Below are 23,737 nucleotides of genomic sequence, written 5' to 3' on the forward strand. Positions count from 1 at the left end.
AGTATATAAGTTTACTCACTGTTACACACCACCAAGGTCAAAAATTTTGGGCACTCCTACTTATAAATGGCTTCCTTCATTTGATATATTTTCTACTATTTTACAACAATAAGGAAGACATTAACACTATGAAGTAACGCCTCTATGCAATTATGCAGGGATCGAGAACCGCCTTAAACAAATCAAAGCTATTTTAATAGTTTAAATTCTTAAAAGTATTCTTGATGAAGCTTGCACATACTCTCGGCTAAATGAGAACGACGTGGTTGGGGAGACAATTTAAGTCAGAACTATCTCTTTAAACAATTACTTTTTGTTTCGTCTTAAAGACGATGAAAACACTGTATACAGTATATTCAATCTAATCTGTCCAAATGTTTTATTCACAGTGTATATTTGAAGTATATAAACTATGAGGATATAAGTATATAATTGTATAAAAGGCTATAGACAATGTGCATTTCTTTCTCTGCCTCAAAATAAGGCTCAAACAAGGCTTTAAACTGAAAGACTTACAGCCACACGATATATATATATATATATATATATATATAAATAAAGGTTACTTTGCTTTATGAGTTGCTCCCATGTAGCATTCATATTGACTACGTTTACATGGACCACAGTAATCTAATTATGGACCTTATTCTGAATAAGACAATATTGTGATTAAGGTGTTTACGTGAGTCTCTTTTAGAATACTCCTTACATGTTCCCGTTTTACACGTTATAGAACATAACTGGATTAACGTCAAACGTCATTAGGTTCCCGCTCCACGCCGTCCGACGTTCCCTCGAGTTGGTCTTCGTTATGGTACCGTGTTGGGTGTTTTTATTTAATTTTTTTACGAACGCTTCAAGTGCGGTCAATTATTTGTCATGCTGTACGTGTAAATAGACGACTGCTTGAAGCCGTGGGCTGCGTCCCAAACCGCGTAATTACCGTCTATATAGTAGCCGTGATACTTGTATTTTTCCCCACTACAGGCCTATAGTAGGCAAGTACGCGGTTTGGGACACAGCCGTACTCTCTTGTTCGCCGTACTCTCTTGTTCGCAATGTTGAGCACTGCCGTGTGTGATCGTGTCCTGTCGCAAAATGCGGTGAAAACTCTCACATGACGTTAATAGAGTGATTAAGGTGTGTACATGTCTGTAATACACGTCGATAATGCGACTAAAACAGGAATACTCTACATGTCTTAATTCCATTTGTGTTTACTTCGAGTATGACCTTAATCAGATTAAGGTAATTAAAAATTGCTGTTTACATACTAGTTTCTTAATCGGAGTATTGTCTTAATCGGGTTAATATCGGATTATTGTTGTCCATGTAAACGCACTGAGTTTCATGATAGTGCCAAAGGGGCACTGAACTTCACTTCCCATCAACCCCAGCACGTCACATGTTTTCAATCACTCGCACCTGTGTCTCGTTTCACCCTGATTAACACCATTATATAAGTTCCTGTTTTCAGCATCTTATTGTCAGGCGTTTGTTGTTGTCGTCATGCTCGTGTGTACCATAGTCTTGCTCACAGTCTGCACGTTTTGCATTGTATCTCCTGTACAGGTTTGTCTTCACACTGTTATGGTTATTTGTATACACTTTGAATAATAAAAATCTGCACTTGTGTCTGCCTTCGCCTCCCACGCATGACACATATGTCCACACGGACACAAACGCTCTCCAAACTACAACCGCTGACTCTAGGAATTGATGCTGAAATTGAGTACTGACATCTTAGAATATTGTCATGTATTTTAGCGTATTGTTTTCCTTAGTGTGTTTTCTCCACAGCTAAAAAGACATATAAGTAATGTGGATAAATAATCCACATTGACACTGTTCTAGACTCTCATTATGATTTTATTCTCTTTACTCTCTCTTTTTCCAGGTATTGACTGTCTAATCATTTCTAGATTGCCAAGTCTTATACCATTGCTATCCCATTACCACCTATCAAACTACGACAAATGACGTTGCGATCTAAGTGCACTGTGCCTAATTTCTATACAAGCAGCTATATATAATAACTGGATCTTCAAACCCACCAGAAAGGGGGCGCTTGTCCAGGCCATGACAGACAGTGCGCTAAGGTAGCCTTGCTTGCGCAGCACACTGAGCTCCTTTTGCCGAATATGTAGGACCTGCTCCTTGAAGGAAGGCTCCCAGGCGTAGAGCTTCAGCACTTTCATTCCGTTCAGGATTTCATTCATCAGCTTGATGCGAGCGTCTTTGTACTGCATCTGCTCCACCTGGAGACCATAAAACAGTTCAAATAAACACTTGAAGTACTTGTACTGAACTTTTTAACAGCTTGTGGAACGTCTACAAAAAAAAAAAAAAGGTTCATTAGATGTTCCAAGTATTTTTTTTTTCTATAGCAGTCTATTTGCTGTTTGAATATGATGTCGAGCAGCATAAGGATTGGACGAGTTTCTGGCCCAGTTTCTGGGCCACCAAAACATGGGCCTTGGCAAGCACACTAGGGATTTATTTTGTCTGGTGTGCTAGGTACAGCCCTGATATACAGCCCCCTCCAAAAGTACTGGAACACCAAAGTTAATACTTGAGCTGCTCGATCTAAATATGATCTAAATATGAAAAGATGATTCGTTTTTGGTTAAGAATTCCCCCAAAAAGATTTTATGTGATTGAAACAGCCTTACCGCACATTGAGTTTACCACACACCACGTAAACATTACAACATGGTAACGCTTGACTCAGCAAACAAATATTAATCTCTACATCACTTGGCAGACAGACAAAAAGAAAAAGAGACCTGATACGCTCTGGTTTTCATGGCGATCACAGCATTAAAAGGAATCAGGAGAACCATGACAGCCACACCTGCGAGGACAGACGGGCCCAGAGTCTACGAGATGAAGAAGAAGAAGAAGAAGAAGAAAAAAAAAAACTGATGGCAAAAATATCAGTAAAAAAATACGACACTAATGTTTTGGTGCGTCTTTATCTAGCAAGATCTAACATGTAGCAGTTGGCACATTTTAGATAAGCACTTTTCTGTTATTGCATAATATGTCAAAATGTGCAATGATTATGATGTTCCTGTGACAGACAACTAAGACATTATAATCCTCATAGAGACACAAACGGTAATAAACTGTCACTGTACAGGTTAATATTTCTGGGTGTAAGAAACATGAAATGAATGTTGTAAAAGAATATTGTGAGGACATCCTCCTACCCCTACTCTCTGTATATTTTCTGCTTTTTGTTGAAGATTAGCTTTAGACTATAAAGGTAAGGTGGCTTAATAACTGACCTGCCAGAGGAAGAAGAGAGCCAGTATGATCTGCAGTGGTGCAGACCACAACATGTTCAGGAACGTAGTGAGGTCCATAAAGCGCTGAGCATCCACCGACATCAAGTTAACGATCTCTCCGACAGTGGAAGAACGCTTCGCTTCGTTCGTAATAACCAGTGACTGCACAAACAGAGTCAGCATCATAACGATCAGGTTGGGTGTAGAGAGGTTTTTACTAGTCGGATTAATTAGCATGGATCTTTTCGGGATCGGGAGCATGCAGGTATGTGGAAACACTGACATAGCGGTCGGATGACTCTCCTGCTGGCACAACACACAGTCGGCGTGCAGTTAAACTTTATGAGAGAATTAAGATGATACCCAGACAGGGGTTTGATTCACGCCTCCACGCATGTTCTCCTCATGCTTCGGGGTTTCCTCAGGGTAATCTGGTTTCATCCCCAGTCCAAAGACGTACATTGCTGTCTGACTGGCATTTCCAAATTGTCCATAGTGTGTGTGTGTGTTTTAGTGCGAACGTGTCCTGCGATGGGTTGGCACCCTGTCTAGGGTGTCCCCCGCCTTGTGCCGTGAGCTCCCTGGGAAAGGCTCCAGGCTCCCCGTGACCCTGGCTGGCTATAAATTTGCTACGAGTTTCTGGCCCAGTTTCTGGGCCACCAAAATATGCGCCTTGGCAAGCACACTGGGGATTTATTTTGTCTGGTGTGCTAGGTACAGCCCTGATATACAGCCCCCTCCGAAGGTACTGGAATGTCAAGGTCAATTCTTATACACTGAGGACATTTGGGTTTGATGACTACGAGATGGAAGATCACAATTTGAGCTTTCATTTCGAACCCTAATGTTTTATGTACGTATAGTGAAATAAAGCGTATAGTAAAAACATAAGAACTGGCCTTGCCGTTCCGGTACTTTCTGAGGGGACTGTAGTACTTGGACTATAACAAGTGATTATTAAAAAAAAACAAAACCTGACAAACACATAACCACAACTCTATCAACTAATCTCCCTCACCACCACACCTGTTCCTTCCCCTAGAACTGCTTCAGACCTGAGGGAAACACTGTATCGAGTATATTATAAAAGCTGATGCAAGTGGTGCTGACTCACTGACGTGCCAAAGCACAGCATTAGCATAAGGTTCAGAAGGTTTTTTTTGGTTTTTTTTAATGACAGGAAACTCATTCACTGTAGTATAACTGGAATAAACATTCTACTGTACTACATTCTACAACCTTTCTTCAATAAAAAGGCTGGAATAGGGTTAACGAAACATTACTCATCATTACAACTTCAGGTTCAGAAGAAGTGATATAATCCTCCCAGAATAGCTTCAATGTGGCGTTATCTACTGCTGAATAACTCGTACTGTATTTGCATTTTACTTTGTTAAAACTGCACATGAATCCATTACAACCCATTAAAACCAGCAAGTTTCCTTCTGTTTTGTAAGGAGATCGGATCGGTGAGGTTAGTTCTCAAATTCTCTTTTATTATCTTTTCAACTCTCTGTAAACACGGTGTATAAATCAAGCAGACACACCTTCAGCTGTGCTAACACAATCAAATATCAGTGGGTAAAAGTGCACTGTAACAGAGTAAAAGATGCATACCTATCCTTTCACCCACACCAGGGCACGTTCCCTTATCATTACTCATGCATTCAGTAAAGCCATGACACATCACTCTGACTATATTTACTGCACATTCTAAGTCACATAGGCTTTTGACGTAAAATTTAATGCAGTTTTATTGGTAACAATGGACATTGTCCCAAAGCAGCTTTACAGAAATATAAATTCAGGACATAGATTTTAAATGTATGAATTTATCCCTAATGAACAAGCCAGAGGCAGTGTAACAAGGGGAAAAACTCCATGAGACGTTATGAATGACAAACCTTGAGAAACGTAGTCTGACCTGATGGTTCAGAGCAGTTAAACGTCAGATGCACATAAAGACATGACTGACATTTTGTTAATTATTTAAACAAGAGGCTTCATTCTAGCCTGGGGCTATTACACAAACAACTGCTTTGTCCATGAGTAGTGGGAAAAATCGGATTCAGATCAGCAGGGATTTTTGTGTGAGTTTAAAATTAACATCAGTAACGTCACATGACTGGGTGTGTGTGTATACATGTACCTTTCTGTAGATGGCACCGATGATAGCTGTGCGCAGCCTCATGCCTGTAACGAAGCAGTATTGAAAGTGCTGATGCAGGATGAGTGTCTGCAGAAGGGCACAGCCAAACATGAGGAAGGCTAGCGCGAAGCCCCACCAAGACGGCACATTCTTCCTTTTGGTGAACTCGATCAGCAGCCTGACGGTCACAATGAGTGGCATAAGCAAGTTATAGGCATGTTCAACCTAATACTTATCCCATGCACATATGCGATATGGGCGATTGCGACAAACAAATATTTTTACACTAAGAAAAGCACAGAACACTCGTTTAATCAAAAATCACTTATGATAAAAGACAATTGTTGAATTATTGACTATTCGCTGCACAGATGAAGAAAAAAGGTCACGTGACGTTTTTCCAGTCGTCAAACTGTCCAGCTTAGGCGAGCCTGTGCCAAAGTTAGCCTCAGATTCATGTCCTTGGATGACAGGAGTGTTACCCAATGTGGTTTTCTGCTGTTGTCTGGCTCAAGTTTCAATGTGTTGTGCATTCTGAGATGCCTTTCTGCTCACCACGGCTGTAAAGAGTGCTTATTTGAGTTTACAGTCTTCCTGTCAGCTCAAACCAACCTAGCTATTCTGACCTAACTCTGACCTCTCTCATCAACAAGGCTCCCAGAATTGCCGCTCATTGAATGTTTTTTTTTTTTTTTTTTTTTTGCCACTATTTTGTGCAACTAGGGACTAAGGAACGTTGTGTGTGAAAATCCCAGAAGATCAGCAGTTTCTGAAATCCTCAGATAAGTCTGTCTGGCACCAACAACTATGCCACTGTCACATGATCACCTTTTTTTTCCTCTTTCTGATGTTTGATGTGAACATTACATTAACTAAACCTCTTGACCTGCATTGGCATGATTTTATACATGATTGCTTGTTATGTGGTTTTAACAAAGCTTCAAACGCTGCAGAAAGACAGATCAGAATCAAGTCGGATTACTTGTGATTTCACTGTGTTACCCATGTTATATCACTTGTGTGGTTATGCTAATAAAACACAAATAACTATCATTCTTCCCTCTGAAAAAGTGGCCCCAGCTTTTTAAGGATCATTTATAACAATTAAAAGCTTACTTTGCAAACGCCTTTGACTGAAGTCTTAATTAAAGTAACGCGCAGCGTTATTCGACATGTTGACATCATTTCCACCGAAACAGGAAGTCAGGGCAGGACTTGTAGCCCCTCCCCCATTTTAAATAGGCAATAGTGTTTAGCTTACCTCACAGCCAATTTGACCTAAGCCATATTTGACCGTACCATAAATTTTTATAATTTTGGGGGTGGGATGCTTTTCAGATTCTAGAGAGAATTTGATTGGACGGAAACCCTGAGGAGAAGCTGAAGTGCAGAGTGATGTCATTAAAACCGTTGATCCGTATTAGTGGTAGAGAGAGAATGCGTACATCTTCTAAACGCGAATTTTGCCACTGTTTTGGAGCGCACTAGCTTATAGATAACCTTTTTTTTTTATTGATAACCCTTTTTAAGGCTGACGTATTCATCCTAAAAGCCACAAAACTTCCATTTTGATTTCACTTTAGTGTTCTACAATGGAATGTTGATGATAATGCTTTTAGACCTCTATTATGTAAGTGAGCTGTCTGTCAGCACTGTGTTGACTTATTTGTGTAGTACATGGAAATGTATTTAAATAACCACATACATACCACATACATAAGGAAGTGCTGGAAACAAGCCTGGCAAATTGGACTATATCTCTGATCATAATTTCACAAACACTATTGGAAAGAAATGTGCTGAGATAAAACGAATTTGCATATGGCCTTTGCATTGCAAATGACTCAAATTCCCTACTGGCTTATGGCTGTGAAAAAAACAAAAAGAAATAGCAGCAGAGGACAAGCCAGCATTGTGCTCATGTTGATCATATTGGCATACGAAGCTCTGTATGTAAGTGAAGTGAACAAGCTATAGGTAGATGTGTGTTTGCTGCATACACAAAAATGCAGACTGATATCATCTTTAAGTACTCATACAGTGCTGCAACATCTGTTCCCTTACAATAGTCCTTTTCATTCCACTTCATTAGTTCCCATTGGTGCAACTCAAATATGTATTTAAATGCATAGCAGCATTGCAGGCAACCCAGCAACGCTACAGAGCTGCTGACAGCAACTGATAAATAGCTCCAAGATAAGGCTGATCAAACATCTTTTATAACTTCTGCCTTTCAGTAACTAGCTCTAACTCTTCACACACCACCCTCTTCCCTGCCATAAATTACAGGCCCTCTATGCCATCCTTGCTCTTCACCTGAGCAGCTGAGGGTTGATGAAGACGACGACATCCTGTAGCAGCTTGAAGGCTGAGCCGATGAGGAAGTAGGGCCCAAAGGCTCTGATTAGGGCGTGCAGGAACGAAGGTTGCTGTGACTCCTTCTTCTTGGAGAGCAGCACTTCCACCTCCTCAGGATTTACACCCATGTGGTTGCTCTCCGCCTCAGCTTTAGAGTACACTGCCTGCCCATTCATTTCCTGTGCAGACCTGTGGGGGGTTATTCACAGAGCAGTAGTTATGAAATACTTTCGATGGAACTGCTTAGCTTTTAATTGTGTTGTGGTGTATTTTTTTTTTTTTGCATATTAAAAGTTGCCTGTGGAAATGTCATGTGACACAGTAAAAGCAAAGCAGCTTTCAGGCAACTTTCTTTGGAACTGTTTCAACAGCTAAAGGGATTGAAATCACATGAAGTCTTTTTTTTTTATTTTCTGTGTTTCACATCCCTACAATATTTACTCTATACACCAATCAGCCATAACATTAAAACCACCTGCCTAATATTGAAATATAAGTCCCCTTTGTGCCACAAAAACAGCTCTGACCTGTCGAGGCATGGACTCCACAAGACCTTTGAAGGTATGTTGTGGTATCTGGCACCAAGACGTTAGTAGCAGATCCTTTAAGACCTGTAAGTTACGAGTTGGGACCTCGATGGATCGGACTTGCTTGTCCGGCACCTCTCACAGATGCTTGGTAGGATTGAGATCCGGGGAAATTGTAGGTCAACTCTCTGTCATGTTCCTCAAACCATTCCTGAACAAATATTGCAGTGTGGCAGGGTGCATTTTCCTACTGACAGATGCCACTGCGATTAGGGAGTAGCACTGCCATGAAAACGTGAGTTTGCAAAGTTTTCAAACTTGACACCGCTTAGCAGAGAACAGAAAAGGTTGGCTATAAAAGAGAAAGAGGAACATTGCAACAGTTGTTTGGGCTCAAGTTCAACTTTTAAAATCAAAGGAAATTTTGCACAATAGATTATATTGTGATGGCGGCTAGAAGCACATGGCAAGCATTTCCTGCTACCATGGATAAACAAACAACAACAACAAAAAAGTGAAAGTGAGGTGAAAGAAGCCAACAAGAAAGCTACATGGAGTTACAACTGCCTTTACTCATGCAGAGTTAAACAAACTGCACTAGGAAAAGATGAAAGTCACTCAGATCTGAAGTGAGACAGCATTCTCCCAGGCGTCTGCTTTCACCTGACTTTCTCCCTGATTGTGAATTCACAAGTGAAGCAATGCCACTCACCATTGCCACTCAAACCTTTCTACTTTCAACCTCGTTAAACCGTTTCAGACTTTCTAATACATGAAACATGAAATACTGGTACGTGGACTTTTTACACATTAACACATGTATTGCATTCTACAACATTTTTTTAATGAATTTGAATCTTTAATCAGATTTTGGTGTTTCCAAACTACAAATACAGGCATGATCAGTGTTGATCACCTAACTTCAGAGACTTATTTGTGACGTTTGCTTTTGCCTCCGGTATCTATTCATATCGCGTGTTAATAATGCCATCAGCCATGTGAATCTTAATATTTTTGCTCATCTGTATTGGAAAAATTGCTCAAACAGAAAGGATCGAGACTGTTAGTAAGTCTTGCCACAGATTCTCAATCAGATTAAGGTTGGGGTTGGACTGGGCCGTTCAAACGCATTCAGGTTCATGATTGTGATCTACATCAGAGTAACTTTGGCAGTATACTTAGTATCCAATTGGAAGTTGAACCTATGCCCAAGTTAATGGCTGACTTGAGCAGGTTTTCTTCTAGGATTGCCCTGGATTTAGCTACATCCATCTTGACTTCAACAGTTTCCCAGTCCTTGCTGAAGAAATGCATCCCTACAGCACAATACTACCACCACCATGCTTCACTGCATGGATGGTGTTCTCAGGTTAGTGAGCAGTGTTTTTTTGTTGTTTTGTCCCAAGGCAAGAAAGTAATTATTCCAGGATTTCATGTAATATATTTTAATAATGCCTTTCTTCTTGTCACTCTTCAATAAAGCCCAGGTTTGTGGAGGATCTAGAGCCTCAGCATACCTTTGTAGTTTAGACTTCTCCACTTCCCATTCCTTGAGGAGTTTGGGTACCACCACCTCCGAGCTGTCATCCTTGTTCAGGGACCACAGGTCTTTGTTTTCCAGTGGAGATCTGTAGCCTTTTATTGCCATGCTGGGAAACAGAAACATATATCAGACATATGCATTCACTAGATAAATACAAAACAAGGTTAAGCTAAATAAGTCATAAAGGACTGATTTGAGACAGTCAAGGGAGGTTATGTATCCATGCATATTGTAGATTTAATAGTAACGTAACTTCTCATGTCATGATTATTTGAATACTATGTGATTCTTATATGGTTTTTTTTTTTTTTTTAAAGCAACTAGAAAAACTAAATACACTGGAACGAAACCTAAAGATGTGTTCAGGTAGCTGAACAGCAATATTTGTTGGTTGGTCACTAATGTTTATTTATAGGATAGGTTAAATGTAAGCTTTTGATTTTTTTATTTTCTTGTATTAGATTCACTTTTGGACATTTTATCGGACACAAATGTAAATAAATAAATAAAAAGTTTGTGGGCAGCTATTTGGATACTGCCCACAAATAAATACATAAATACATTGTGACCTACGGGTTTTTATGTACTGGTATTATACCACCTCTATTGTTTTCCTACTCTGAGGCTACGTTTAGGTGGTTAATGGTAAATAGCTGGGTCAGATAAATGTCCCTGTGACAACAAATGCTACTATTTGCAAATCATTTCTCTATCTAAGCTGCAGTGGCAATGCTCAGTAATACTTGGCAGTCCACCTTGACAATGATGATAGTTATGACCTTATTCATTAAAGTTTTCTGATCGCTCTGTCTGTACACAGTGTCAAGCACAATATCTAATAGAAAACAAAAATAAAGTCTTTGGCTCAAGAACAAAACCATCCATTTCCACACATTGGTGTAAACCTATGGCCAAAAATAAACACGGTTTCTACCTTGTAAACCACCAAAAGGTCATTCTTGAGACGAAGCCAGCAGATGATTCTGGGCATGGATTCTAGAAAGGAAATGAAAAGAGTATGGACACTTCAGCATCTGAACTGTATGTGTTAAATTCACTTACCAAATTAATAGTAAAAAATCCCCCACCTGCTACCTCTCCCTACACACCCACACTTACAGGATCTGTGACTACGCTGGAGAAGAGTGGAGGCTTCTCATTGAAGCAGGACAGAATGAGTTCCGCCACCGTGAGGCCAAAATACAAGTAAAATGTCGTGAAACGCAGTTTGTCTTTCACCCCATCCTGCATAAAAAAGAACAGGCTTTCATTTAGCCATCACACTTATTAACAGCACAAACACAAGGACATCCTTCTCTTCACCCCGTCCAGTGTCTGACCTTCCTCTATTCGATTTGTTCATACAAATCCGTGGAAATTTGCTTTCATTGAAGACAAAAATACAGTGTATTGACTGATGCAAAAACAACGGTCTAGTACATTGGCCTGGATTTAATTTTTTATTTTTTTTTTGATAATTCAGTAGCTCTGTAACATAAAAGAGAACTTAAAAAAAAAACTTAACATAAAAGAGAAAAAGACTGTAGGAATGACAGGGAAGGTTTGAAATGAATTTATTTATTTGAGTATTTAATTTTTTAATAAAGTAAAAATGTCAGAGAGTGTATGCTGTACATAGCTCTCGGGGCATGGTCTTTTGCTTTAGTGCATTTTGATCTGTTATAGCAGTGAGCACAAATATTTAGACTGACTGCTGAACATTGAAATTATCACAAACTAAGTTCTGTTTCATTCCTTATGATTTTTTTTTTTTTTTTAAACAACCATGATATTACTGATTACTAATCATGACCACAGATAAACTACTGCAAAAAAGAAATGGTGATCTATAGAATCCTAAACACTGCTACCAGATGTAAAAATATGTCAACTGGAAAGACCCTCATTGCTCTTTCATTAGTAAACTCTCCAGAGAACTGTAGCGAAGAAGTAGATAAGTTGACATATGAGATAAGTTCACTTATAAGAGAGTGAAATAAAGGAGAGGGAGAAACGTATGGCAAGGTGCACAAAGTAAATACTTTCAGGGAAAGCTACAGCTCTGTTTTGCCAAGTGGGGAATAAGCTTCTATGAACAGGCACATCTGTAATATATTTCATTCACGCTGCAAGTGTGCTTTAGGCGGTGACAAAAACGAAATTGGTGCGAACCTCCTGCCGGGCCTGAAGGATCTTCGAGCGGAAAGGCACGATGGCACACAGTACAGAGATCGTCCAAAATATAAAAAGGACTCCAGAGGACTGCACCCCTTTCAGACGCTCATACTGGATAAGAAAGGTGGCTAACAGCTGTCAGGACGAAAGGGAGAGTAGGGTGAGACAAAAGTCAAATATAGATATGTAAATATTGGGTTCAGTAGATAAGGAAAGGTTTTGCGTTATCATGGTGATATTATTTTGAACGGAATACGCTCCACATTTACAATTTACTAGGAACACCTGTACACCTGCACATTCGTGCAATCGTGTAGCAACAGAGCAATGCATAAAATCATGCAGATACAGGTCGAGAGACTCAGTTAATGTCACATCAAACTTTATAATTGGGGAGGAAAATGTGATCTCAGTGACTGGTGACTGCAGCATGGTTGTAAGTGCCAGATATATTATACATGACCAGAATGGTTTGAGCTGACAGGAAGTCTACAAAAAACTAAACAAAAAAAAAACCCCACTCTTTATAACTGTGGTGAGCAGAAAAGCATCTCAGAAACCACAACATGCCAAAAGACCACATCGGGTTCCACTCCTGCCAGCCAAGAACAGGAACCTGAGGCGACAGTGGACACAAGCTCACCAAAACTGGAAAGTAGTAGATTAGTAAACCATTGCTTGGTCATATTTTTTCAGCATTAAGTGAAGCTCTTGACCTGTATCTGCATGAGTTTATGCATTGCTCTGCTGCCAAATGATTGGCTGATTGGATAACTGGATGAATGTACAGATGTTTCTATTAAAGTGGCCATCGAGTGTGCTTGGCAAATACATATTCTGACTCTGAAACGACAGCATTGTTCAAACGTTTCTATAATTACCATAGTCATGCCAAGTACTAATGGAGTGACAAAGAATATGGGAGGTCTGAAAACTCTCTGCTCCATTTCGCTGAACGAGTCAAAGAGGTCTGTCCAGCATACAATCCATAAAATAACTCCAAAAATCTGCATACAGAGGGGGGAAAAAAGAGGGACAGAGTGAAGACATTTAATCACAAATCCACAGTAATATTCTGAAAACGGTAATATAACACGTGATGGTTACATTTCATTTTAAATACCACCTTACTTAAACTCAGGGTCGCTTATAAAACCACACAACAATGCACAATCGTCATTATCAAGACGAGAAGAAAATAAGATGAATAACACGGTAAGTCAAAATCACTAAAGGGGCGGTATAAAAAGCACTGGGATGAAGACGAGCTGAGATGCGAGATGAACAGAGAGAGATTGTATATACAGAATGTGAAAATGTTTGACAAGCTGTGATTTAAAGAAGGTGAGCTATCACAGAGGCTCTGTGGGAGTGAATTCCACAGCTGACAGGCCTGCACCCACGAAGGAAAGGAATGGGAGGAATCTAAATCTAAGGAATGTGAGGAATCAAATGACTTCAACAGGTAGGGATATAATGTAAAAAGGAAAGTAAGAGCTCTGAGGCCGGGGAGGTTTTGTGAGGAGGTGGGATTTGTACCGAATACGGTAGGAGAGAGGGCGACAGGGGCAAAACACAACAGTCATGCGCATTGCCGACAACCTCCACAGAGTAGGGGCGAAGGTATCACAATCCACCGTTCAGAGAAGACTTCCAGAGCAGAAATACAGAGGTCATACCACAAGATGGAAACCACTCATCAGCAGAAAGAGTCAGAAAGCCAGATTGGAATTCACGAAGAAATACAGAGATGAGCCACAAAAATTCTGGAACCAAGATTAACCTCTACCAAAGTGATGGAAAGGCCAAAGTGTGGAGGAAGGAAGGATCTGCTCATGATCCCAAAGCTCATCTGTGAAACATGGTGGAGGTAGTGTCGTAGCGTGATTTGTGTTAACGTACTGTAGGATTGAATGTATTTTAGTCTAGAGAGTGTCTTGCAATAATATAGGAAGAAGGTGTAAAAGATTCTGAAGTCTGAATGACCGTATCTGCCAGAATGTCTGCATACACCAGCAAATCCTTACCGTTTTTATTCTGTTTAATATAGACATCATAATGTAGCCTCTGTTGTTCAACTTGAGGTAAATGAAGTAGAAAGGGAAGACCAGCCAGAGGTAGATGCAGGGGATCCATGGGAGCACAGAAAGCTGAAAGCACTCTGTCAGGTCGGGGTTGTTGTGGTATAGGGTAAGATTCAGGTCCTGCAAATGGGAAACAAATGGCTCGTTACAGCGTATAGGTCATACCTGCGTTAGCATATGTATATACAGTACAGTGAGGGAACTCAAGACATTCATGCATACGTATGAGGAAATCATAGACCTGACCTGATCTAAAGCTGACTAACGTCACTTTCGGCCGGAGGTTTTAAGTTTACGGATTATTCCAGGGGGAACGCTGGAATTTCGTACTCAGAGGTTCAGAAAAGAAATTCAAAAGATATCTCAATATTTACGCAAGAAGTGCGCTTACAAGAGTGCTAAAATTCATTTTCGGTGTGGCTCATTCAGAGTATTAAAATAACGTGCATGCAGTTCATGTCTCTGAGGTTGGAGGAATTTTTCTGGAGCCTAAACTGTATGCATTTTAGGCTGGGGTAAAAGGCACTGTTGAGAGTTGCAGCAAATAACTGGACAGGCCACAATATTTGATTTATTTATTTAAATATCATCCTCCGATGTTAATTTTCTCACAATTTAATTTGGTTATGAGATACAAAATCAAAAATAAAAATAAAAAAACACAAAGAATGTGTGTGCAGTGTAAACAGGTCTATTTGAGATTGCTTAATAAACCCACATACTCTTGGGTCCTTTTGTGGTGACTGGAAATTGCGTCAATTCCTTTTTTTTCCACCTACTATTTGCTGTCATAAGTTTCATAAGTAATGAAATCCAAAAAGTTGGTAGTTAACATTTATATTGTACTACGTATGGTTTTCATGTCTAAAAAACGGACAGAGAGCCCATCAGCATTTCTCGGTACTTCACTTCTCTCTGTTTCATCTTAGGTATTTTCCCAGGTTCACAACAACATATTTTTGGTTTGGATCAACATATGTTCACAACCTAAGCCTATACCAACATATGGATTTGCATATTGACCTGAGATATGATGAACACCTATGCTATATAGGTATATCAGAATGTACATGCGCAAAGACAGTAAGCACGTATGTGCTTAAGTATGTCTATATTGACAAATGGGGAAGTACCATGTGGACATCCATCAAGAGGAAGAAATCAAAATGAAAGTACAAAACATGGGGTGTTATTATTACATACAGTAGTACTGTGAAATTTCACATAGAAATGCACTTCCCAGCAGCATTTCTGTGAGATCTGAGGAGACGGTCAGGCTTTGCTCTACGTTCTGTGCACATTACATTTACAATATTTATTACTTATTATTCCACACACGTCCTGTGTACTGGTCGGCGTTGCACTGTCCTTTACTGTGCCTATTGTCCTGTTTAGTAATTGTTGCGCTGTTGCTCACGTGCACTTTATGTAGTACTGTGTACGTCTTTGTAGTCTTATTTATTACTCTGTGTAGTCTCATGTAGCGCTGTATTGTTTATGTAGCACCATGGTTCAAGAGGAATGCCGTTTCATTTCACTGTGTACTACACCGGCTGTATATAGCTGAAATGACAATAAAGTCACTTGAACTTGTGTTATTACTGGGCAGCCACTCCTTTTGAGGAATTTACTGGTCCAGGAGAAATGTTCACTTCCACCCTTGCTTGACTGCCTAAACAGTAGAATATCTTTGACTCCTACCTCTCTCTTTTACTTTGCAGGAAAGAAACCTATTAGAGACACTAAAAAATTACGCATATTTCTATTAACCAGCATTATCACCCATATTGCACCCATATTGCATTATTATCATGGAAAAGACATGGGATTATAGTTGTAGGGCAAAGTTTGGAATACATCATCTTGTATTTGATTACTTATGTGTAGTATTTACAATATTATGTTAAAACCAATATTACCACCGTTGAAATACTTTATATGAACCAACAGGGATCCTTTTTTGTTGTTGTTGTTGTTGAATGTTATATGACCACAGAAATTTAAAGTCTTTAAGACCTTTAAGGCTTGTATTATGTCAAAGCCACAGCATTCAATAGCCAGGAATGTAGAAGAGCACAAAAGACACCACTTTGTGAGTAAGAAGAATGGCCTTGTTCCCATCTCCCTTCTGGTGATTATCTGCAACTGTCTGTTCATATAAACAGTCTAAGGCAGTGAGCCCTTTCTTCTGAAGGTCTCCTGTCTTTTGCAATCTAATACGGTGTGAGCACATGCTTGAAAAGATGTGATGGTTGGCTTGTCGCAATTAAGAAAATCTGGCTGACAGTTAGCTACAGTACAAACAATTGTGATTAGCAATTTCTCTTTTGTGTTGTATAATTATGCACATACAGCACCTGAAGCTGACCTCCTGTACATCAGTCCCTCCAGGATTTTGCAATTCTGTGATCGCAGAAATTAATGCAAAATCACGAAAACACAGCAATATTCGGAGGAGCTTGCGATTTTTCTAAATTACCGCAGATTTGGGCCAAGTCACGTCATGTGTCTAATTCATCACAACGCGCATTCAGTCAAAGTCCTCTCCGATTCACGTGCGTCGTACATGAGTACAGCTAAAAGCTCTCATTTACGTCACTATGAAAGACCGTGCGAGACAATTTCGTGCAACTGCAATTTCGCCAATTCGAGTAGTTTTCCACAATAAAAGCACAAAAAAAAAACCTCTGAAAGTTGCATCACGAATTTAGAAAAAAGACGCAGCAAAATCAAGTATTTTTTGCTGCAACAATCACAAAAAACTGCACTGACTCCTGTATGGACTAATAGATGGCTAGTCACCACATTTAGAGAGCTAAGATGTACCATTTAAATAAGTGATACAGCATGACAATATAAACAAATTAAAGAACTTTTTAATCATCTGGAATAAAGAAACCATAGCTACATTTGAGACCTGTCTGACCCAGTGAATCAGTACACTGCACTTCAAAAATGCCAAGAAGGCAGAGCCATTTACAGAGTTTGTGGACATTTGCACAATTTCCTCACCTAGCTGGCTAGCAGACAGGTGTCTGCATATTACTGTTACAGGGTGTAGGCTAAAACATAAGTAGGTATCACATGCAAGGATGATAGTATAATGTACTCAAAGCTGGACTACTCCTAGTCTAACGCAGTCTGATGAGGTGCTGTGGCCACTGTTGATTTACCCGTTTTTCCTGAAACGTGGTAAGAGACCCGTGTTCACAGGCTTATGAATTCTCTAAGATTATCAGCAACACATACGTGTGGTATGGAATGAGATTTGTGCCAAAATTATAAATTATTGAACGTAACTTTTCAAGAAATGAACAAAAATATATAATGAGAAAGAAGAAACCACTGAAAACAATGGAGTCAGTGGCAAAAATTGAACACCATCTTCAAATCGCCAGCGTTCTCTGTTAACATTTTTCCAAGCTTCATTTTCGATAGTCATGGTTTATGAATGCGCTGCCAGAGTTTTAGTTTGTGCTTTCAAACGCTTTGTTTTCATGCTCCGCAAGTTTACGTTCACCATTCTGGGACAAACCTCTTGTGTGGGCGGGGCTTAACAGCAATTTACTCTAATTGGCTAGTGAGATTTGGATTGACAGCTTCCTGACCAGGAAGTAGAGACTTCAGTGGTGTGAATTTTGGACAGTGTTCTGGATGCGCTTCTCTGTATAGTTATAGTGTTTACTTACTTACTTAGTCAGCATATTAGATCATAATTAATATATTTGAGGTTTGGGTAGCCTCATATGACTATTTTTTTCGAGATGAGCTCTCAGGAGCATCACAGAGCGACGTCGTCATCCTCCTCCTCCTCCTCAGCTGGACACTTGAGTTGTCGATCCAAATCTCACTAGCCAATGAGAGTAAATCACTGTCAAGCCCCGCCCACACGAGAGTTTTGTGCCAGAATGGCGAATGTAAACTTGCGGCGCATAAACAAAAACTCTGGCAGCGCATTCATAAACCATGATTAGCGAAAACGAAGCTTAGAAAACTAGAGAATGCTGCTTATTTGAAGACCATGTTAAATCTGTGCGAGTTCACTGTTTTCAGTTTCAGAGGGTTTTTCTTCTTTCTCATTGTACATTTTTGTTCGTTTATTAAAAAGTTATGTTCAATCCTGTTTGGCACAAATTTCATTCCGTAGTGTGGCAGCCTGAGAGAACTATTCAAATGGTGAACTGCTGAAATTTTCTACTGTATATAGTAGAGAAAACTGATCTGTATGCATCTCAACCACAGTAAAAGTTTAAAGCACAGGTGGAATCATGCACATTTTGACAGCTAGTATTGGATATAACTGATTACGTCCGTTTTGCTATGCCACATACTGTAGCTACGTAACAATATGATACGAATTCAATTTTTTAAAAATCTATGATGATTTTGGATGATTTTCCTTGTGACAAACTATGCTATAGTTAGAAAACCGGTTTATTTTAAATCAGCCACACCCAACTAGTTTTCCCAGACTGCCATGTTAATGAACTGGTTTTATATTTGTTGTTTTCTTTTTCTTCTTTCTTCATGACTGGCATAGCTAAAGAGAAGTTTGAATAGAGAGGGGGTTGACACGTGTGAGACAGATGTCCGCTCTCGGTGCTTTTTCAGTCGTAAGATGTATTTAAATGAAAATAAAGTAACTTTAAAAATAATAATAATAATAATAATAGATGACATCAGGAGCAATTTCTTCACACAGTCATAAAATGGACAAACGCTTTACGTGCTAGGATGTAGCATAAAGTGAGCTTGAGGTGAAATGTGCCCTCTCTGTGGGGAAAGGCCTGTCGCAAGATAAACACAGCTGCCTGGTTTGCTCTCAGTCTGTCAGCACAGCACTAAGTGTGAACACTCATATTAACCAGCATGGCCTTCAATCGAAGCCTGAATTTTCCTGAAAGGCTTTTAGCCTTGCATCAGTGATTCACTGTGAGATTTCCCTGACCTTCTGAGATATGAGCCAAGCTGAGTGCACATGAGGAAATCAGGAGAAATGCATCGCATCCAAAGAAACAACAATTTAGACAAACGTGTAAACATTTACACAGAAGACTGAATATTTCAGAGAGTTTGTACTGCATGAGACTGCATCTGCCTCCTACCTCGGCAAATTACAAACTCCTGAGTAAATCATGCCAACTGCTGCCATGACACTGCATGGATAATGGGGTTAAAGATAGCACTGCCTGATCTATTCATGTGCTACGCCAATCTCTGTCTTCTTTAGCAAGGCCTCTTTAAGCAGGCAGCCAGATGGCCCAATATCGGTCCTCAAAACTGGATGAGGGACAGGCTCAATTTATCAAATTATCCACTCGTACAAACTAGCTGCGAGGTGAACTATAACCAAAAAGAACACCTTGGTAGGTTTTATGCATTCATTCTCTTCAGAGGTAATACGTGACCATCACAAAAGCACAGTATTGGAACCGTTCCTGAAAATGAGTATAAAAAAACAGCAAGCCATAAATGATATTTTGAGCTCAAACTCATATGGACATTGTAGTTTTAATTTTTAAAAACACAAAATGTTTTATAAGTAATAAAAATAAACTCTACAAAAATGTTTATTCCCCTTTCGGTTAATATTTTATGATGCCTTCCTTAGAGAATAACAACACCGGATCTCTTCTTGTAATGTCTAACAAGGTTGCCGAATGTTGTAGACGGGTTTTAGTCCACTGTAGAGGGATCTAAGGTCACTTCTCAATGCAGAACTTTTTAATCACCCTCATAATCTTAGGCTTGTGCTTGTGGACTTCCCTCTTCGATTCAGACCACAGGATTTCAGTAGAATTCAAACCCAGAGACTGAGATGAGCATTGCCAAACACTGGTTTTGTGTTTTTCTTGAACCGTTTCTGTGTTGATCTGGAGGTATATTTACTGCATCATCTTGATGAAAGAACTAGCTGTGGCACGTTGGAACCTCCTGGCAGAGGCAACCAGGTTTTGGGCTGAAATATCCTAATAATTCATGATGCCATCAATGTTCACAAGAGCCCCAGAACCACCAGCTAGAAACAGCCCCAAATTCCAATAGCAGTTCAAATGACGCTTGGTACGGTTAATTTTTAGCAAGGGGGCTGTGAATGGGTCTACTGTATGCTCGCATTTACTCTGGATACAGGTTTACTGATCACCAAAACTGCAACAAAGCATGCACTCACATTATTTCCTGAATTGCAAATGATACGATAATATTTATTATGTAATAAATGTTTCTTTCATTGCACTTTCCAGAAAACTGCATCTCACTTCACTCACTATCAGACGGCGTGCGATCATTCATTATCAGTCGTATTGAGGAAGTACAGCACATTTACAGCTTTGAATAGTGACTGATTACCGGCATGACAGTTTGCGAGTGCAGACCGAGCCCTGAACTAAGTGACATGGAGAGTGTTTGCGGGACCGTTAAAAATGGGGAGAACGCTGAGCTCATGCGCTGGAGTTACACAGCCAAGCCTCCCATTAAAGACCCTTGGTCGGAGTTGTTAAAAGGAATGAGGGGGTTGGGAGGTGGTGGTGTAGAAACGTCATCATTAGTGGAGAAACAGAAGGATGGGACTTATGAAGTTATTAGAAAATTTACTAGGAAGGAGGTGGAGCTTTAGGCGTGGTCTTTGTCCCTCACTTGAATTATTTCATAATTCCATGCCTCACATTCTTCCTATCATATATTGTCATTAAATGAATCATGCCAGTACTGGCATAATGCCAGTAAACTAATCAATGTTTACAGGCATGACTCGAGTCATTCTGAAAGAATACAAGCATAAATTACAGGTTTTTAGCTACTATAAGGTATAACAATTAAAGAAGGAATGATGCAGTCGTGTTATAAACGTGATATACACCAATATTCCATTTCATCATGCAATAAATGATATCTCTAGGTGAATTTCGGATTAAATGTGACGTGCATTTTGCTTTCAAAACAGGACAGCAATCTGAAAATAGATTTTTTTTTTTACATATCATTTACATACGAAGTCGCGAAAAGGAAATGTTTAACTGTTACTGGTGATGAACTTAAAATGGTTATAGTGCCAACATTTTACAGACAGAAACGTGGAAACAAACAGTTCCATCGTCGCCAACCACCACAAAAGGACAATTACAGCAAAAAAAAGTAGTGGCTAAAATGTTAAATTAAATAGAGAATCATTTTGTTATGTGTATATTTTTAAAAAAGCTGACGTGAATAATGCTTCCGAAAATGTTCTTCTACGGTATGAAGAATTTTCATGGTCTGAATTAAAAACAATCCTGTGCTTCATCAACCTCATTGGTTACTTAACTTTTCTTGCTGTCTAAACTTAACTTCTCTTCCTGTCCTTGAGAATTCTGCACCTGTTTTATCTTTCTGAGCTTCTCCACCCGTTCATCCCTCCCTGTCTCTCTCCAGGAGTGTCCTGCTGATCTGAAACCACCAAAACATACGAGACAGCAAGACAGGTGATGTATGGAGTCATGTATGGAATTGTACAATGGGATCCATGGTAGGAAGGAGTTTTTTCTGACTATGAGCCCCTCCCCCAAATGAGCACAGAATCAGTCCTGGGTGTAGACTAAAGTCTTGAGATTAGGTGTGAAAACACCCTTAGCAAAACAGGGTACTTCATGAGTGTTTCATGGAAACTTTATGACATTCATAAATGTCATAAAATGAGGTTTGTTTTCCTCATGTTCATAGACTTAATATTTAAATAACAGTGTTCAACGCAGAAAAAAACCCCTCAATGCGAACATGCTTACAGCAATCGATTCAACTAAACTAAATATCTGTCAAGCATAAGGATCTGTCAATGAATGAACTTGATATCATTCATTCAGTCATATTCGCAGAGAGAGCTGCTGATGAAATACACGAGTATACAATAGGCTTGTGCGATACTGTCTTCTCATTTGAAAAATTCTCGATGAATGACTTAATTGTCCTTAGTGCTTAGTCCTAAAGCATTTCAGGTTTAAGGAGAGTAGAGGAGAGAAAAATGATATTATCAGCTGTGCAGTCTGGAACTGCTGGTTGGCAGTGGCAATTGCAAAAACTCAGCTGGGTGGGTTTTGTTGTTTTTTTAAAGGTGATTCTGCAGTATTGCATAGAAAACGGTTTAAAAAAACCCACCAGAACAGTTCATTTTCAATAGAATCCTTTTACAAATCTGCTGTTTAATATCCACATGGCTGACATTTTCGCCATAGATCTGCTGCTCAAAGTGTTGGAACGCATTAGAGCAGAGAGAAGGAAAGAAAATCATATATTTAATTAATCACTTTCTATTTATCGTCACCATTAAAATCTATTATATCGTGTTAGATCTGACATGACAACGTACGTCTGTTTAATCTATTTAGGCCAAAATCTTTTTCTTTTCTCTTTCAGCTGAAAATGGTTAAAAATGGAATTTTGCAATGGATCCCTAATAAATACAGTGAACCAAATTGAACTATATACTTGTCTAGTGTAAGATGGGGGGAAGGGGTCGGGGCTTCCAGGCGACATAATAGTAATTTAATATTGCAGATTTCAAAACACTTGCGCAAATCATTCCAGATTAACTTGCCGATCGCTTCATCTGACGTTTTTTATTGGAAGAGAACGTCTGCTCTTTTCGGTGTATTTTGAGGGATAACGACTATAGTACATTGCAGAGCTCCTAAATGAAACGTGTAAGGGTTGGCACGTCTGGTAATACGATATAATCCGAGTATACATCGCTGGATATCGTGGCAGTGACAAATCATGTAGAGTTGATGAAATAGGATTAAACAAGACTACTATTCATAATACATCATCCTTTAGTCATTTGCTTCCTTCTAATTGAGTTCACACTGCAAAACAATGGATGACTGAAATATACACAAAGTAAATGTTTAAGTTTTTTTTTTTAAATACAGAAGTTTTATTTTTATGCCAAGAGACACACAAGCACTGAGTCATACACAACCTCACAACCCATGCATCCAAATCATGCATGCGCCCACCAACATAGTGTTTGTAAATGCTTTCTGACATTCACAAACTGCTCCTGCTGAGCTACCTCAATGCTCGCCAAACTCACAGCAGGCTTTGCGTTCATGTGCATGCTTGTGTATGTCTGTGAGTGAGCGAGGGAGGGAGGGAAAAAGACTGACGTGCCCTTGTGTAATCTAATCCAGCCGGAACAGCCAGGCGGAGGCGGGTGAAATAACTAAACCTGTGGTTGAGGTAGTGGATATGGCATGTGTAGTCGTATGCCCCAGCGTTTGTTTTCCTGCTTCCTGCAGGTCATTTCTCTAACAGTGCTCTATTTGCAGTGTGCTAGAAAGGAGTGGACACAAGAGCTTGCAAGTTATTTGAAATTTTTCCTCTTATTTCACGTCGTATGTTGTATTATATTCCAGACATATACGGTACGTATAGGGTGGTGTATAGGAATGTTAAAGTTCATGCCAGAGAAGCCAGAGAGCCACTTTTGGGTCCTCAAGCAATGCTCTCAAGCATTCATCTGTGCTTGGTTTGAACTCTGTCTCGCATGTAAGTCACATTGGATAAAAGCAAACTGCCAAGTAAATACGAAACACATTTTCATATCTGCAGTTCACCTCTACCACTGATAAACC

General features: G+C 39.5%; 1 protein-coding gene across 5 annotated transcripts in view; it reads right to left on the reverse strand.

The window, feature by feature from the left end:
• abcc3 (ATP-binding cassette, sub-family C (CFTR/MRP), member 3) overlaps positions 1–23,737 on the reverse strand; it is a 58,755-nt gene that overhangs the window by 20,217 nt on the left and 14,801 nt on the right. For all 5 annotated transcript variants that reach the window (XM_017483772.3, XM_017483773.3, XM_053684899.1 and 2 more), the window contains exons 2-12: positions 14,070–14,246; positions 12,924–13,049; positions 12,040–12,177; positions 10,987–11,112; positions 10,802–10,863; positions 9,842–9,973; positions 7,756–7,986; positions 5,440–5,617; positions 3,291–3,452; positions 2,787–2,879; positions 2,055–2,258 (exon numbers count right to left, since the gene is read on the reverse strand). In XM_017483772.3, the coding sequence (XP_017339261.2) occupies positions 2,055–2,258; positions 2,787–2,879; positions 3,291–3,452; positions 5,440–5,617; positions 7,756–7,986; positions 9,842–9,973; positions 10,802–10,863; positions 10,987–11,112; positions 12,040–12,177; positions 12,924–13,049; positions 14,070–14,246 (1,629 nt within the window). The remainder of the gene's footprint in view (positions 1–2,054; positions 2,259–2,786; positions 2,880–3,290; positions 3,453–5,439; positions 5,618–7,755; positions 7,987–9,841; positions 9,974–10,801; positions 10,864–10,986; positions 11,113–12,039; positions 12,178–12,923; positions 13,050–14,069; positions 14,247–23,737) is intronic.

This window comes from Ictalurus punctatus, chromosome 13 (genome assembly GCF_001660625.3).
Source record: "Ictalurus punctatus breed USDA103 chromosome 13, Coco_2.0, whole genome shotgun sequence".
Classification (NCBI taxonomy): Eukaryota; Metazoa; Chordata; class Actinopteri; order Siluriformes; family Ictaluridae; genus Ictalurus; species Ictalurus punctatus.